Source organism: Bubalus bubalis, chromosome 15, assembly GCF_019923935.1.
Source record: "Bubalus bubalis isolate 160015118507 breed Murrah chromosome 15, NDDB_SH_1, whole genome shotgun sequence".
Taxonomy (NCBI): domain Eukaryota; kingdom Metazoa; phylum Chordata; class Mammalia; order Artiodactyla; family Bovidae; genus Bubalus; species Bubalus bubalis.
The window spans coordinates 74,884,706-74,902,065 of NC_059171.1; the positions used below are offsets into that span (position 1 = coordinate 74,884,706).

A 17,360-nucleotide genomic window follows, 5' to 3' on the forward strand; every position below is an offset into this window, starting at 1 on the left:
CTTCAATGTTGACTGCGCTCTTACTATGACTCAAACAGTGTGTCTACGCTCGGCAGGCATCATCTAACTTAACCTCTCAACAGTTTTTAGTGGTGGCTATTAGTATTATCGGCCCTGTTATTAACGGTCCTTTAAACTGTCATTTAAGAGAGCGGTTCCCCAACCATTTGGGGACCAGGGACAGGTTTCATGGAAAACAAAGTTTCCACAGACAGGAGCTGAGGAGGGGATGGTCTCGGGATGATCCAAGCATATCATGTTTACTATGCCACCGCTGCTCTGACAGGAGGTGGAGCTCAGGCGGCCATGTGAGCGAGGGGGAGCACTGGAAACACAGATGAAGCTTGGCTCCCTGGCCCGCCTCTCGCCTCCTGCTGTGCAGCCCAGTTCCTAACAGGCCACGGACTGCTACAGGTCCATGGCCCGGGGGCCGGGGATGGGGGGGTGGGGACCCCTGATTTAAGAAACCTTTGCTTTATTTCTGTTCTGTAGATCTTTCTTCTATAGGCTTTCTCTGATGCTGAAAAATCTGCAGAGGAAGCCAATGTTTTCAATGGGATCATCTTCCCAACAGACGCGAGGCTCTCCCTGTGAGAAGAGCCCTGGGGTGAAGGAAGGCCTCTGTTAGCATGAAGGGCCTGTGTCGTGAGAAGGGCCTCTCCGTTCTCCGGGGTGGATGCTCACACACCGGGCTCCCAAAGGAGCAGGGGCACCTCCGTGCACATCGCCGAGAGCAAGCAGGGAGCACCCAGGGGAGATGGGGCTGCCACTAGGGCGGGCTACTTACCAGCTCAGTGTGGACTTTAAGATGTGCCTGCAGCTTATATTTATCTGGAGTCGAGTAGTCACAGCCGTCAGTGGGACACTTCAGCAAGATGTTACTGTGTTTCTGAATTACATGGCGTTTAAGGCAGTTTTTGGTGATGGAAGAATAGTGACACTGGGAGCAATAATACAGATGTTCCCGGGTGTGGGTGCGGACATGCATGTCAAAATGCACTTGGTACCAAAAAAGTTTGCCTAAAAAAATATTTTCACATGAGAACAAGGAAGTTTCTTTTATCCTGAAGTTGATCTTTTTTTTAATTAGTATTATTATTATTTTATTTTTTTAAGAACTATCTTCCTTTCCCTCTCGTGCTTGTCCGGGTCACCCTTCACACTTTGCACCACATCTCTGTCTGGAAATGACTTTTCAAAGGTGGCAGGTGGCAAAAATTAAGGGTGCTGCTACTCCTTCTGCATGACATCAGTGCTGGGAGGAGTAAAGGAGCGTTTACCGAGGACCAGTTATGGTGCCACGTATGTTTATGCACATGGGTGACATCACCAGGCTCTAAGCTCCGCGGGCACCTGGGCCATCTCCCATGGGTCCTGCCCGCTCTCAGGAGACCCCAAGGCCACGCTTCCACCGCGAGCTGCGAGGGATGCACTCAGTGTCTCCCTACAAAGAGCTGCAGTCACTCCCGTTAACATCTCTCTGCCCACCTAGGCAACAGCCACAACTTACTAAAGCTGGACTTTTAAACTTCTCATGCGACAGAAGAAAGGTACCTCTTGGCTAAATCTCAGGCGGGGGCCATAGGATAAACCTCCGCCTTGCAGGCCTGGCCAAGCCAGCGGGTTTGGCTGTCCCAGCATCCTAGCTGCCTTCACAGACTTCACAGGCTACTGCACCATGGTGGCACCATTGCTATCTACCCAGGACGGCGAGCTCACTTAGAAGGTGTTCTTTGCAAAGAGACACGAGCTCAACTCAAACAGGAGGTGGACCCGCAGCCAGGTGGCCGGTTGGGCTGCGGGGAAGAGAGCCCCCCAGCCTCGTGCCCGGCCCCACCCCTTACCACAGTATTCACACTCCAGGTCCCCGTACACCTTCCGGATCCTCTCACACAGGCCAGTGTTCATCCGCCTCTTCTGCAAACTGTCCAGGATCTTCATGAAGGCAGTGAGACCGGCCCGGTGCTCGGGGGCGGGCGTGCAAGAGGCAGGCTGGCACAGGGCCACCTCCCTCCCACCAGCTCCCGGGGGAGGGTCTGAGGCCTGAGCTGGGTTGGACCTGAGACCTCTGCTGGGATCTGGGCCGTCGCATGAGAAGGCTGCCACTTTCTGCCCCTCGGCTGGGGGGCTCTTAGCGCCCGGAGCCTCGGAGTTTGCTTCCATGCCTTTGGCCTTGGACAGCAGAGGTGCCATGTCCTGGCCCTGAATCGGGGCGGCACCTCCCTGCTGGGTGTCACCGGTCTTCTCGGGAGCAGCAGCGGGAGCCTCAGCTGTGGGGGGATTGCTCTTCATCAAGAACTCACTGGAAAGCCCCGCGTGCGGACGGAGGTCCGGGGACATGGCGGAGGCTGCCAGCTCACTGGGTGGAGGGGCCGGGGCGGTGCCATTGGGCTGGGCAGCGGCCGAGCGCACTGGCGAGGCGGGCACCTCCGCAGGGGCCCTGGGCTCCACTGCGGGCCGTGCCTCTCCGGGGCTGGCTGCCTCCTTGGGCACGTTCACCCCTTGGAACACGAACTCCTCTTCTGCCAGTTGCAGCTGCCCACCCAGGGCCTCCTGCTGGATGTCCCCACCGGGCTCCAGGAGGCAGAAGCTTTGGTTGATGGAGCTGGTGAAGACCAGAGTCTCCTGGGCGGCCCCGTGAGCCTCCTTGATGTGTGCACGCAGGCGGATGGAGCTGACGAACTTCTTGGGGCACAGGGCGCACACGTACACGAACGGGTGCTTCCGGACATGCAGCTCCAGCGCCTGGTACTTGGTGGCGCCATGGCCACAGAGCTCGCAGGCGAAGGGCCACTTATCACCGTGGACCAGCATGTGGCGGTCGCGGTCCAGCTCGTTCTTGAACTTGCGCTCACAGATGTGGCAGTCGTACAGCAGCTGCCGTTTGCCCTCCCTCGTCATCAGGCACAGCTCATCCAGGGCCTCCTGCACCGGCTTGTCCTGCGGGTCGTGTGCGTCGCGGATATGCTTGATGAGGTTCTTGACGTCCGAGTACTTCTTCTTGCAGAAGCGGCAGTGCTGCTTGATCTTCTTGTGCACGCGCTCCACGTGCACCTTGAGGTGGCCCTTGCTCAGGCAGGTGAAGGAGCAGCAGTCACACGCGAACTTCTCGCCCGTGTGCTTGCGCAGGTGCACGTTGAGGTTGGCCTTGATGGCGCTGGCGTAGCTGCACTGAGAGCACTTGTAGGGCTTCTCCTTGGTGTGGATCCGCAGGTGGGCCTGCAGCGAGTGCTTGAACTTGAAGACCTTGTTGCAGTACTCACAGGTGAAGATCTTGAGCTGGGTGGGCCCGAGCCTGGGAACAGAGGGCAGCACAGTTATGGGTGGAGACCCTGCACCTTCCCCATGCCTCCCACCCCCCTTCCTTCTAGGTGCCAAAACACCCAAGGCTTAAAGGTGAGCTAGCGGACACTGGGGCTGAGGATGGGGGAGGCATTCATTCATCAACAAGCAAGATTGGACGATCTGCAATCCACAAATGATAGTCACCAAAAGGCTGCACCTTGTACCAGGGACAGGAGTTGACTGGTGAGCACAGGGGGTGGGTGAGGCTTTTTCTCCTCCAAACTGCTGCCTCGGGACTCTGCCCAGGTTCTCCAGACAGGTCCTCAGAAACACCAACGATCATTTAGTCCCATTAATCAGACACCATTAAGCTGTACCCACGGTTAATTGTAGGGCTTCCCTGGTGGCTCAGTGGTAAAGAACCTGTCTGCCAGTGCAGGCGACACAGGTTCGATCCTTGGGTTGGGAAGATCCCCTGGAGGAGGGCACTGACAACCCCCTCCAGTGTTCTTGCCTGTAGAATCCCATGGACAGAGGAGCCTGGCAGGCTACATACAGGGTCGCAAAGAGTAGGACAGGACTGCAGCAACTTAGAAAACTCACATTGTAACTGTAAAGTGTATTTATGGAACTAACCATACAACTATGTTTGACCAACACAGGTTCCTCTATGTTTTAAAGGGAAAATATTTAAACAGATTGCAGCCTGTAAACACCAGAGGGTACAAGTCTCCTGCTGTAATTAAGACATTCAGATCTGAAAGTCGGTACTATGCCTGCATGCTAAACCCAAGGCTAATTTAAGGAAACAAATCTGGATATTTCTCAAATGACAGAGATATCCAGAAGGTGATCATTTTACTTAGTGGAAGAAACTCTGGGTTCATAGTGTTAATTAAATAAACAAATCACGGGCATTTCCTTCTCTAAATGTAAGGTCTAAATGGTCTTAGGAGAATCTCTGGCTCTGATTTCTTTCGTATTATTACACGGATGCCTGATCAAGCCCTCAGTGCTGGCCCTCACCAAGCGGGATAAGTTGGGAGAAGTGGCCGGGCCACCCGTGCTGGGCTCCCAGGTGTGAGCCTGCATCTGTGGGCTGACTCGCTGAGCTGTGATGTCGTGTGATTCCTATCACGTTATCTCACCCCGAATGTCCCCTTATTCAGTTCAAGAGGCACTCTCATGCACTGCTTGCAAGCATTCAGGCAGAGTTTTAAAAGATCAGACCCCTTGATCCAGTTATCCACTGGACTCTATCTGCTAGGAATCTATCAAAAGAAAGAATACAAAATTTGAGTGAAGGTGCTCACTGTGCCATTTTTCACAATAGTTAGGAGTGGAAAGCTGCTTGAAGGCTCCAACATAGGGAACTAATTTGCACATTTTTTTTTCACTCATTCTTTCATCCATTTGAAAAAGTGTCCCAGGCACTGGGGACACAATGGGGACAAAAACAAACACACTCCATGCTCTCTCGAAGCCCACCTTCTAGAGGAAGCACTGGGCCAGTCTGATAACCATGCACATGCGCAAACAGGACCAGCTCCCTGCTGTGGTGGAAAAAGACAGGATGCTCTGGGAGCCCAGGTCAAGGAGGACCGAGCTGTCCAAGGGACAGGGCAGGCCGCCCTGAGATGGGACATTTGAGCAGGCAGCTGAAGTATAAACAGGAGGTAACCAAGTCCGGGTATGGGAGGGGGAAGGGTGGCATCCAGAAAGAGGAAGAGGTCGGGAGAGGTCAGGGAAACAAAGCATCCTGGGGGTACAGGGGTTAAGACTCCGGGCTTCCACTGCAGGAGGCAAGGGTCCATCACTGGCTGGGAAACTAAGATCTCAAATGCCACATGATGCAGCTTCAAACAAAAAAGACCCAGGAACAGACTTTTAGACTCGAGCGGTGGGGAGGAAGGAGAGGGTGAGATGAATAGAGAGAGTGGCATGGACACGTATCCACTATTATATGTAAAACAGATAGTCAGCAGAATTTGCCGTATGACTCAGGGAGCTCAAACCAGGGCCCTGTAACAACCTAGAGGGGTGGGAAAGTGTGGGAGGTGGGAGGGGGATGCAAGAGGGAGGGGACATATGTATACCTATGACTAATTCATGTGGATGTATAAGTAAGTAAGTGTTAGTTGCTCAGTCGTGTCCGACTCTGCCACCCCACGAACTGTAGCCCTCCAGTCTTCTCTGTCTGTGTAATTCTCCAAGCAAGAATACTGGAGTGGGTTGCCATTCCCTTCTCCAGAGGATCTTCCTGACCCAGGGACTGAACCAGGTCTCCTACATTGCAAGCAAGTTCTTTACCGTTTGAGCTACAGGGAAGTCCTATGTGGATGTATGGCAGAAACCAAAGCAATATTCTAAAGCAATTATCCTTCAATCAAAAATAAATAAAAAAATTTTTAAAAGGACCCAGATGGCTGGAGCAGATGCTGGAGCACAGAGAACCAGAGGGAGACGTGGCCTTATAGGCTTAGTTCTCCTAACAACAATGTGAAGCCTTAAAAGCTACAACCAAATGGGCATTTTTATACCGCACTGGCTACAGTGTGGAGAGCTGAGTAGAGGGTCACAAGATAGCCTCATGATATTACCGCATGTCACTACAAGGCATGGTTTGTGAATAATTTGAGTAACAAAGGAAAGTAAGTATAATGTGGTATTAAAAGCAGGATACAAAATTGAATATAAAATATTATAAACTCAGTTTTATAAAATATATGGGCTGAAAAAAGGCTGAAAGGAAATATATTAAAAATATTAACAGTGGTTATCTTAGGGGAGTGAGGTTACGACTGATTTTTTTTCCTTACAGTTTTCCTGACTTTCGTCATATAAAAAGCCTCTTTCATAACTATTTTATAATTTAGATTATAAAATATTAATAGAATGCTTGACAACAGGAATACAGCATCCATCTACTGATTAAATATTGAGTATATTTACCTGTAACCAGAAAAGCATGGAGTTTTGAAACTCTCCCCAACAGACTTTGAAATATTATGAAGAGTCTACAAATCAAGCTGTGTTGAGACAAGGGTGGTCTTCAAAATTAATTGTATCTCAGTTTTGCCAAAGGAGTCCATATTTTTATAACTTCACTGATACATTCAGTTGCTCACATTTGCGAGAAGAGAGGACTGAGGCTAGAAATTAATGAGACACCCCAGGTGACACAACGTTATAATTTAACAAGACCACTTTCCAAAGATGTGATCAGTTAATCCCACCACTAAACTGAGTCAGGTTCTACTAGACAGTCTCATGTGTGGTGCTGAGAGGCTCAGAGGCAAAACCACTTGTGTCCAGTCCCAGCAGAGCAGAAGCCTCCCGTCTGTCCTAATCTTCCTCCCCGCCCCACCCCCACAGTGCCTGGAACATAGCAGGTGTCTGAGCTGTTGAACTGAAGTGCAGTAGAAGGATCTAGGGGCTTCCCAGGAGGCTCAGTGGTCACGAATCTGCCTGCCAATGCAGGAGATGCCAGTTTGATCCCTGAGTTGGGACAATCCCCTGGAGAAGCGCATGGCAACCCTCACCAGTACTCTTGCCTAAAGAATCCCATGGACAGAGGAGTGCTACAGGCCATGGGGTCACAGAGAGTCAAACACAACTGAAGTGACTGAGTACGCGCAGAAGGGTCTAGAACCAACCCAGGACTGGCACTAAGTCTCACACTGTCATCCAGAATGCCTTCTTTCCCCTTTTCAGGAAACAGGGAACCCCCTGTCTGGCATCTTCTTTGTCTTTCCTCTCAGCCTTGAAAGTGTGTGCAGAGCTCGGGCGATGGGAGTTTGCTGATCCACGTCAGCAGGTACGTACCATGGCCAAGACTGTGACCACAGGGAAGGTGTAGGGGTCAGGCATCAGTTCACCCAGTGTGTCTGGAGGGCAGTTTTCAACGTAGATTAAAGTCTTAACACTCATATCCTTTAAGACAGCAATTTCAGGGACCTTCCCAGTGATCCACTGGCTAAGACTTCAGGTGGTTATCTTAGAATGCAGGGGGCCAGGGTTTGATCCCTGGTCAGGTAACTAGATCCCACATGTAGCAACTAAGACCAGCTGCAGTCAAATAAATATCTTTTTCAAAAAAAGACAGCAATGTCAATTCTAGCAATTCATCCCAGAAGAAGTCCTGAAGTACTGAAAGAAGGAGGGACCAAAGCCTTGAGCACAGCATTGCCTGCCAAGCAAAAACTGACTCTGGTAAACTAGAGAATCCGCACAACAGCAAACGCACTTTAAAAACATTATTTTCTGTATCATATATGAAACGAGTTGCCAGTCCAGGTTCAATGCACGATACTGGATGCTTGGGGCTAGTGCACTGGGACGGCCCAGAGGGATGGTATGCGGAGGGAGGAGGGAGGAGGGTTCAAGGTGGGGAACACATGTATACCTATGGCGGATTCATTTTGATGTTTGGCAAAACTAATAGAATTATGTAAAGTTTAAAAATAAAATAAAATTAATTAAAAAAAAAACATTATTTTCTGAAAAGGAAAAAGTTAAACATGGTAAGTTTAAGAAAAAAATAGGTTGATAACAGTGCCTTTGGTGTTTTGTGTTAGGAAAAAAGTAACAAAATTAAGTAAGTAAGTAAGTTAAGTCGTTCAGTCATGTCTGATTCTTTGAGACCCCATGGACTGTAGCCTACCAGGTTTCTCAGTCCATGGAATTTTCCAGGCAAGAGTACTGGAGTGGGTTGCCATTTCCTTCTCCAGGGGATCTTCCCAACCCAGGGATCAAACCCGGGTCTCCCACATTGTAGGCAGATGCTTTACCCTCTGAGCCACCAGGGAAGCATCGTGAAAAAATTATGGCGGCCTGTGAAGCAAGCTGTCTGTAGAGGTAACCTCAACCAGAAGAGGCGAGATGGTTACTGCAGCTGTGCGTTATAAAGACTCTGGAAGTTTCTACAGGACGCTTGTGTTACTTACAAAACTAAGGGGGAAATAAAGATCTTTCTCATTATAAATTGTGCAGCTATGAAAACCAGCAGGCTTACTAAGTAAGGCCTTGTTCACACCACTTTTTATTCAGGTGAAGCATACATTCGCCTTGAGTAAAATGCTCCACCTTCATTAAGCCAACTGGCACTGAGTTTCCCAAGCCAGCTGGTCTGCCTCACATCCCACAGAGGCTGCTTGGGCTCAGCCAGCACATCACGAGGCCATCAAGGAGGGGCTGGTTCTTAGGTTCAAGTCAAGAAACCAGAACACCTTACCTATAGCTTAGCCAGCAGAGTCCTGGTAAGTGCACATTCTACTCTCCCACCCTCTGAGGTGGTGGCTGGGGTCACACACAACAGAAGATGCTTTACCTGCTGGACTTCATGGGCTGCTCGTAGGCTGTCTGCTGGATGGCGTACTCCTGGTACCCTCTCCGAGGCGCCAGGTCAGCTGCTGTGGCCTCTGGGTCTGCAGCTCCTGTTTCTGGGGGCCCGGCCTCCACTGGAACAATCTTGGTAGCACCTGAGAGGGAGGCACAACTCGGTGAGAAAGAAAGAGGCACCCCCTGCCCCAGTGCAGGGAGCACAGCCTGGGAAGCGTGTTTCTTCACTGTGTGGCACCCATGCAGGGGCTAGTGCTCCTTCAGCTCACACATCTAACTTGTGTGTGTGTTGGGGTGTGTGTGTCTGTGGTGTGTGTGTTTCGGGGGAGTTATCCAATAATCTATCAAAACCTTCTTGTGAGATACATGTTCACTTGATCTCTTTATTAAAAGGGCTTCCCTAGTGGCTTAGTTGGTAAAGAATCTGCCTGCAGTGCAGGAGACCTGGGTTCGCTCCCTGAGTTGGGAAGATCTCCTGGTGAAGGAAATGGCAACCCACTCCAGTATTCTTGTCTATAGAATCCCATGGACACAGGAACCAGGCAGGCTACAGTCCATGGGATCACAAAGAGTTGGACACGACTGTGAGACTTTCTTTTTTCTTTATTGAAAAACCATAACACAAGACAGATACACATATACATATATGCCTCCCTGCAAGATTTCATATAGCTCCTCGCGTGTTAAACTTTGAGTAAACGTCAAACAGCATCAAGACAGAAAGGAGCAATGGACTCAACGGTGAACAGGAATCTCCGCTGTCTGGGGTCAGGTCCCAAACAGGACATCAGCCTCCCACCCTCCGGGCCCCTGCGTCCACCCTGTGAAGTGAACGGTCTGGAGTGGAAAACTCAGAGGTCACCTTTATTTGTCCAAGTCTACGATGTGAAACCATCAAAGACAGTTCATAGAAGTGTGTGTGCACATGAATAGTAAAGGAAATTCATTATACTTTTCACCCTCCACTTACAGAAATCTCAAACACTACCACCCTTTTTTAAGAAATCATTATAGAAACTTTCTCTCGAGACGACTAACACAGGAACCTCTCTCCTGGGGTTTTCATTTCCCAGAATAACACTTGTCTAAAGGACGGTGAAACCACTTCATGCCGCATAATCTTACATGGCTTTTTTCTCTACTGAGCACCTCACCCTACAGTGAAGTACTGGGTTGGCCAAAAAGCTCGTTTGGGGTTTTCTGTGACACGTTACGGGATATAAAATATAAATATTTTATGTATATAATATAAAGAGGTATTTATTTAGCGTTTTCATTTTGCATAGTCAGTTACCATTAGCGTTGAAAACAGATGCTTTAAAAGGCTCTCAGTTCAGTTCAGTTGCTCAGTTGTGGCCTACTCTTTGTGACCCCATGGACTGCAGCACTCCAGGCCCTGCTGCTGCTGCTGCTGCTGCTAAGTCATTTCATTCATGTTCGACTCTGTGTGACCCCATAGACGGCAGCTCACCACCATCCCTGGGATTCTCCAGGCAAGAACACTGGAGTGGGTTGCCATTTCCCTCTCCAATGCATGAAAGTGAAAAGTGAAAGTGAACTTGCTCAGTCATGTCCGACCCTCAGCGACCCCATGGACTGCAGCCTACCAGGCTCCTCCATCCATGGGATTTTCCAGGCAAGAGTACTGGAGTGGGATGCCATTGCCTTCTCCGATGCCAGGCTCTAGCTGACCTCAAAATCCTAAACTTGATTTTTTTTAATTTTATCTGACAGATGTCACCCCAAATGCACGGGGGGGGGAAAAAAACATTATTATACTTTAGCATCTACTATCCTAAACTGTTCTTTGTCTAAGGTATCTTTTCCTGGAAGAGGCCTTTTTAAAAGGGGGTAATATATCCACTGGCTATTTTATGTGAAAAGAAAAGGAGATAGAAATCTCTAGTATTATAAAATAAATAATGAACCTACTAAAAAAATGCAAAAAAAAAAAAGAACTTCAAAGAAGTTAAGGGGAGGGTTTTGGCATCCTCTGCTGTGAGTAGTCTTATACTCCAGCCCGGGCAGGAAGAAGGAGCAAAGACATCCTGGAGATGGTCTTGAGGGGTCTGGGGGGCCCCAAGGAAAGAACTGCTCTCCAGGGCCACTGTTCCTTTTAGCAGCCGCTCACATGCGAACACAGGTTGCGGCCGCACAGGCCGTGGGCAGCGGCAATGGGAGCAGCCCTCGCACCCTGACCTCTGGACACGGTGATCCACCACGGCCCAGGGCCGAGGATGATCAGCCACAGCCCCAGGTCACCAGGTAACTCCACGGAGAGCCCCCCAGTGATCACAACCCCCGCCAGACGTTCCCGCCGCCCCCTCCAGCCGCCGTGCGCACCTGGAATCGCCTCGTGTGCGGTTAACACCACGCTGATAATGGGCTTCTTGGCCCCAGACATCTGCGGGGCCTCCTTTCCCGAGCAGACCTTCTGGATTTTCTCCGCTCTCTGCGCCCGCGGCCTCTTCGGGGCCTTTTCTCGATCGTCTTCCTTATACTTCTTCTCCAGTTCAAGGTCAGATTCGTTACCTAAGGGGCAAATACCAGGATGTATAAAATACCCTTTTTATACCAGTGATGGAGTCGGGGAGCGCGTGGAACCCTTTTTATGGGCTGACAGTAAAGGGGATACACCTGTGTGGTAGAAACACTGGTCCCTGGACTTCCCGGGGGTTCAGTGGATAGGAATCTGCCTGCCCAGTGCAGGAGGCACAGGTTCATCCCTGGCCGGGGAAGATTCCACAGGCCTCGGAGCAACCAGGCCCACGCACCACAACCGAGCCTGCACACCTAGAGCCTGTGAGAGAAGCCATGCACTGCGGCTGAAGAGTGGCCCCCGTGCTCCACAACTAGAGAAAGGGCACACAGCAACAAAGGCCCAGTGCAACCAAGAAATCAAGTTATAGAAAAACACTGATCCCAGCGAAGTGGACACTGTGTCACTTCGGGGTCACCTCCGCTTCCTCAGTCTTGCCTTTGACTCAGTAAACACCGTTCCCCCAGCACAGGCCCCCACATGGGCACTGAGGGCCCGCTGTGGACACAGCAGGCACAGGCCCTCACCTTGCTCTCAGGAAGCCCACCGGACCTCAGAGTCATCAGCCAACAACACTGCGGGGAAAACACGGTGGTCTTCTTTAGACAGCCTAAGAAGAAGGCATTCACGTGCTCAGCATCCAGTTTCTAGGTGCCTTCGTGTGCCAGGCGTGGTGGACACCAAGGCTGACGGGGCACAGACCCAGAGCCCACCCTCGAAAGCCCTGCCGTCTGGTGGGAGAGACGGACGGGGCAGTCCGCTGTGCGCCCACTGAAGCAAGAAGGGGTCTCGGATGACCGAGGGGAGGGACAGAAGATTCTACCCGAGGGGTCAGACAAGCCACTCTGGGCAGGCAGCCCTTCAGCCAGTGTAAACTGCAAGCATTTGTGGAACTGTGGTCGGGGCTGCAGGGAACAGGAGCGGTGGCGGTGTGGGGGGCGGAGGGCACAGGAGACGGTGGTGTGGGGATCAGTGGTGGGCTCGGTGCTAAGGAAGGGGCATGAAGATGAGGAAGAATGCTTAGCTGGGTACCCTGTGGGGCGAACTTGAAGAAGCCGGCAGGGAGGAACAGAACCAGGGGAGGGAGTGAAATCCAGGGCCTCGAATGCCCACAGGACGCGGAGAGCCGTCCCTTGATGAGCGGGGTGGGGGGGTGAACTCCAATGCCGGTGGAGACCACCCAGGAGCGTGAGTGAGTGAGGCTGGCTGGGGGGACGGTGGGGACACAGCACAGCCCCGGCCCCAGTCAGGGCTGAATCACAGGACACACACACACACACCACGGTATCAACGTATCAACAGGGGGACTCCCCACGCTGCTCTGCAGTCATCTGTCGCAAAGCCTCACCCATGCTGTGTCCTCTGGGAGCTTGGGGCTGTGTCTTCTTTTTACTGAGCCTGAGGACCTAACTTTACAACACAGACCTGCTCTGCTCATGAAGCAATGGACCGATGGGTAGAGATCAGCAACAGACTTCGCCAGAGGAAGAAACGTCTAGCAGTTAGAGCCACCCAGGCCTCCCAGGTGGCTCAGTAGATAAAGAATCCACCCACGGTGCAGCAGACACAGGAGACCCGGGTTCGACCCCTGGATCGGGAAGATCCCCCGGAGGAGGGCATGGCAACCCACTCCAGTATTCTTGCCTGGAGAATCCCCACAGACAGAGGAGCCTGGCGGGCTACAGTCCATGGGGTCACAAAGGGTGGGACACGACTGAAGTGACTGAGCACGCACACAAGCCAAGCCGTCCCAACGAGGGAAGGGTGGCTTTAGAGACGCATTTCTCAGGAGGGTTTCGAGGGGCTTCACGCAGCAATCGTGATGCCCTGGGAAAAACTGAACCACATGGCCGCGGGCGGGGTGGGGCGTCCAATCAGACACGCCCTGCATCTCTCCATTCTGAGACCCCTCCGACAGGGCAGTGGAGCTGCAGGAGAAAGAGGGTGGAGGATCAGGGAGACCCAACCCTGCTGGAACCCGAGACAAGTTAACCCCGCAGGCTCTGTGGACACGCTCACTTGCATCTGTAGGACGCCTCCTGCGTGTGGCGCAGAAAGGCCAGGTCCACCCTGGGCCTGACTCCATGCCCACCTCTCCAGTTCCTCTGCCTGTTTGCTCGTGATGACCCTCTCCTCCATGTGATGAAGTACTCATGTCAAGTACGGCTCTTCTGAAACAGAATTTCTCTATCACCAAGTTCAACAATGATCCTCTCGTACTTAATAAAACATTCTCTTTGCGAGCTTTTTTTTCCCCTTTGTTCTCCTATTTCCAATTTTTCTCAAGGTCCATCTTCAAACAGAACATCATTTCCACACAAAAGAAAGAAATATTTACTTGGAAATTATCCCAGCACTGCAGAATGTATTTGTTCTTTACTGGCCACAGGTCATTCAAAAGATATGTGCAGAATGCCAGGCCCTGTTCTAAGCATTTGGGACAGTGCAGGGCACAAGACAGAGACCCCTGCCTCCTGGAGTTTATGTGCTGGTGGGAAAAGACAGACAATATAGCTAAAACATAGTAAGTCAATTACATAATGTATCAGCAGGTAACTTAAACATTTCTCATGTACCTGTGCCCAGTGAAAGAGCGCAAGCATTTGGAAGATAAACAAGTCTGATTTCTTTTTTTTTAAAAGAGAACTGCTTGGGCCTCCCTGGTGGCTCAGTGGTAAAGAATCCGCCTGCCAGGGCAGGAGACACGGGTTCAATCCCTGATCCCCGAAGATCCCACGTGCCTCACAGCAACTAAACTCATGCGCCACAACTACTGAGCCTGTGCTCTGGAGCCTGTGCTCTGCCACTAGAGAAGCCCCCGCGATGAAAAGTCCACGCGCTGCAACTAGAGAGTAGCCTCCACTTGCTGCAACTAGAGAAAAGCCCTTGCAGCAATGAAGACCCAGCACAGTCAAAAGGCTCTAACAAGGGTGCTTTTCAGAACACAAGGTGCTTGGGTGAAGCACCCTCATCTGTCAAACTTCACATTGCACCGTGTCACCAACTGAATCCAGTCGTGACCCTCGCTGCACCAGGATGTGCTTTTCAAACTTTTTTTTTTTTTTTTTTTTTGCAGCAGGACATTTTGAGTGAGTTCTTTAAGCAATTTCAATATACCTAATAAAAAGGCGTGGCTTCTCTGGTTAAAGTAGATTGGGTCTTCCCTGGTGGCTCAGATGGTAAAGTGTCTGTCTACGATGCAGGAGACCCGGGTTCCATCCCTGGGTAGGGAAGATCCCCTGGAGAAGGAAATGGCACCCCACTCCAGTACTCTCGCCTGGAAAATCCCATGGACGGAGGAGCCTGGTGGGCTACAGTCCATGGGGTTGCAAAGAGTTGGACACGACTGAGCAACTTCCGTTTCTTTCTTTCTTTCTTTCCCTTCTCTCTGGTTACAGTGGGTGGGGTCCAAACCAGCCACCCTGCCAAGCACCACCGGTACTCCCAGCCCTCCAATCCTCAGCCACAGGTGCCTCCGAGAGCCCTGGAAACAGCTTTAAAAGGCGCGGATGAGGACGCAGGAGGGACAGCGTCTGTGCCACCTGCAGCGCAGTCGCCGCTCTGAGCCGCCGTCGTAGTGCTGTGGGGTGTGTGAGCTACACTCCAACCTCTGCCTTCCGGCTGGACCAGCTCGGAACTCTCTGAACCCAGGATCCGAATCCACAAAGTGAGCGGTTGTGAGGCTCAGGCCTGGGAAGGTCGCAGAGCCCTCTGTCACGTGGGGAGTCATGCTGTTGCTCCCCCGGCGGCACGTCTGGGGTGGTGACGGCATGCCTGAAGACACGCTTGTGTGGCTCGGGGCTGGGCCGGGACCACAGCTTCCGGGAGGTCCCATCGGGTCTGTGTGAACAGGAGAGGTGCAGGGAGGGCTGCACCCCCAGCCCAGCATGTTCCATGGAGTCGCTGATGTTCGGGAAAGACAACGTTTAATTTCTTGACATCTGTGCGTCATTGCTCTTCAACCCCAGCACAGTGACCTAATTCTTTATATTTCATCTCCTTTTGAGACGATGGCGTTTAAAAACCGCTGACGCCGCAGCATGAAAGCAGAAGTTCCCAGGGGGGTGCAGAGACCCCACTCTTATGACAGTGCCCAGGGTCCTCGCATGCAGGGAGGTGTCCAGATTTCAGATGGAGGCGGCACAGCGTCAGGAGCAGAGACTGGGCATGGGCCCCATCCGAAGGGTAATAAGCAGGGTCCCCATGTTCCACAAAGTTCCTGCTTGTCCCTCCAGGCCGACCCTCATCTTCCTCCACCAGCTCCTGGAGGCTGACCTGTAGTGGGTCACACGGGGCTCCATCGCTCCTGGCTTCCCAGGGGTTTGGCCAGTGGAGTCGCCAGCAGCTGGGAGGGAGGGAGGTTTGGGGGAGAGTGAATGACTTAGTTCTGGTCACACAGTGAGTTTGGTAGGGTGTAGGGTTCCAAGGAGGTGTTATCCACCTGGGTGGGGGTCTGCAGGTGGGCCTTTTGTGGGTGAGGGCACTAGTGGGTGATCACGAGGGGCTGGGATGGAACAGAAGCACATACACACACACACACACCCTCCCTTAACTTGGATGAGCCTGTCTGACTTTACTGAGAAAACGAAGCTTATCTGATACAAAGCTCTCAACTAAGCTCCTTTGATCTCAGAATCCCCCTGCTCCTCACTCAGCACCCCCTCCTGTCCTAGAGGAGCTTCCTTCGGAGGGATGTTACTCCACTTGCCAAACCCCACACTCTCAGCGGGTGGGGGATGATCTGTGTCTGTGTTCACCTTCTAACTCCTTCTGGGAACCTCTCAGGGTCCCCGACATTTAATAGCATCCAGACAAGGCAAGCTGACCTGGTAGTGGGCTGATGAAGAGTTAACGGTAGGGGCAGTCATATATTTGTAGAAATTAGTTCATGCGTGCTCATTTATAATTAACAACAGCGCTAATATTCTAAAGTATCTATTCCAAATTGCCCCAGAACTAATTAAATCTCAGAACTCCCCAAAGAGTCAAGTGTTATCAGCCACATTAATAGAAAAAAGCCCAGAACAGTTGTCAGAACAGCTGACTGATAAGGGATTATACTCTGGGACTCTGCCACCGATTCATTCCAGGCTGCTAATGCAGCAGTTTAAGGAACTTATTAGCCCACAATTATTCTATCAAATCTGCTGAATATGCATCCCTCTTGCCTTCCGTCTTGCCCTCGGGCTTTCTCGTGTCTTCCTGTCTCTCTGGCTCCAAGGGAAGGCCAGGTGAGCACCGGCTCTGAGCACCACGTCCCCACAGAGGGGTCCACGACGTGTGAGCACACACAGAGCACCAGGCAGCCCGCCTCCTCCTGACCCTGTTCTCGCCACACACCCACCGCAGTGAACCAGCCCGCCTTCCTCACCCGATCCCCCAGCACCTGCAGGCTTTCGCAGGAACCGTCACAAGGGAAATGCTGTCCCGCCCCTGACCCCACGGCAGCCCTGGACGCGGTGTTCACAGCCCCGTATCCAGGGAGCCCTCCAGGATGTTCCCATTGCAGTGTGGTCCCGCCGTGCATCCCCTGCACCGGGCTGGCCCCCGCATCATCCTGTATCTATTTGGTCCTCATCCCCCCAGGCTCAGCTGCTCCAGGGAACAGACTCGTCTTACTCGCTTTGATCCCCAAAGTCTGGCTTAGGGCTCAGGCACCACAGCACAGGCCCCGTAAGGGGGAAACAGAGAGGAGAGAGCTGGCCTCCGCGGGGACCTCCCAAGCCCTCGGCTCCAGCCGGCTCCTCGGCAGCTGGGAAGCACCAGGCGTGGCAGCGAGTCCAGCTTTAAAGGCTGCTGGGCCCTGGGCTGCAGGCCCTTCCCTGCAGCATTTCTCAGCAGTCAGGCTGTGATGGTCAAAGAGACTTCTTTTCAAGACGGAGGTCATAACGCATCTCTGCCACTCGTCTGAAGAGCCGTCACTTGGAGCAAAGGCCCGCTGTGTCACCGGCTCCAGCCCCCCACCCCCCCACCCCATCACGTCCCTCCAGGCGGGATGCAGGCAGCCCCGGAACCGCTGACAGCACGATGCAACGGGGCTGCCTTCTGCCCAGCCCCCGGCCGGCCTCCAAGACGCTGGACAGGAAGGGCCTCCTCTCAGAGTCCCAGCATAGGACTTCCCTGGTGATCCAGTGGTTCAGATTCCCAGCTTCTAATGCAGGGGGCATGGGTTTGATCCCTGGTTGGGGAACTGAGA

General features: G+C 52.2%; 1 protein-coding gene across 2 annotated transcripts in view; it reads right to left on the reverse strand.

The window, feature by feature from the left end:
• Positions 1–17,360, reverse strand: part of ZFAT (zinc finger and AT-hook domain containing) — a 158,532-nt gene that overhangs the window by 90,769 nt on the left and 50,403 nt on the right. For both annotated transcript variants that reach the window (XM_044928863.2, XM_025265571.3), the window contains 4 exons: positions 10,969–11,157; positions 8,615–8,765; positions 1,845–3,295; positions 788–1,020 (listed from right to left, as the gene is read on the reverse strand). In XM_044928863.2, the coding sequence (XP_044784798.2) occupies positions 788–1,020; positions 1,845–3,295; positions 8,615–8,765; positions 10,969–11,157 (2,024 nt within the window). The remainder of the gene's footprint in view (positions 1–787; positions 1,021–1,844; positions 3,296–8,614; positions 8,766–10,968; positions 11,158–17,360) is intronic.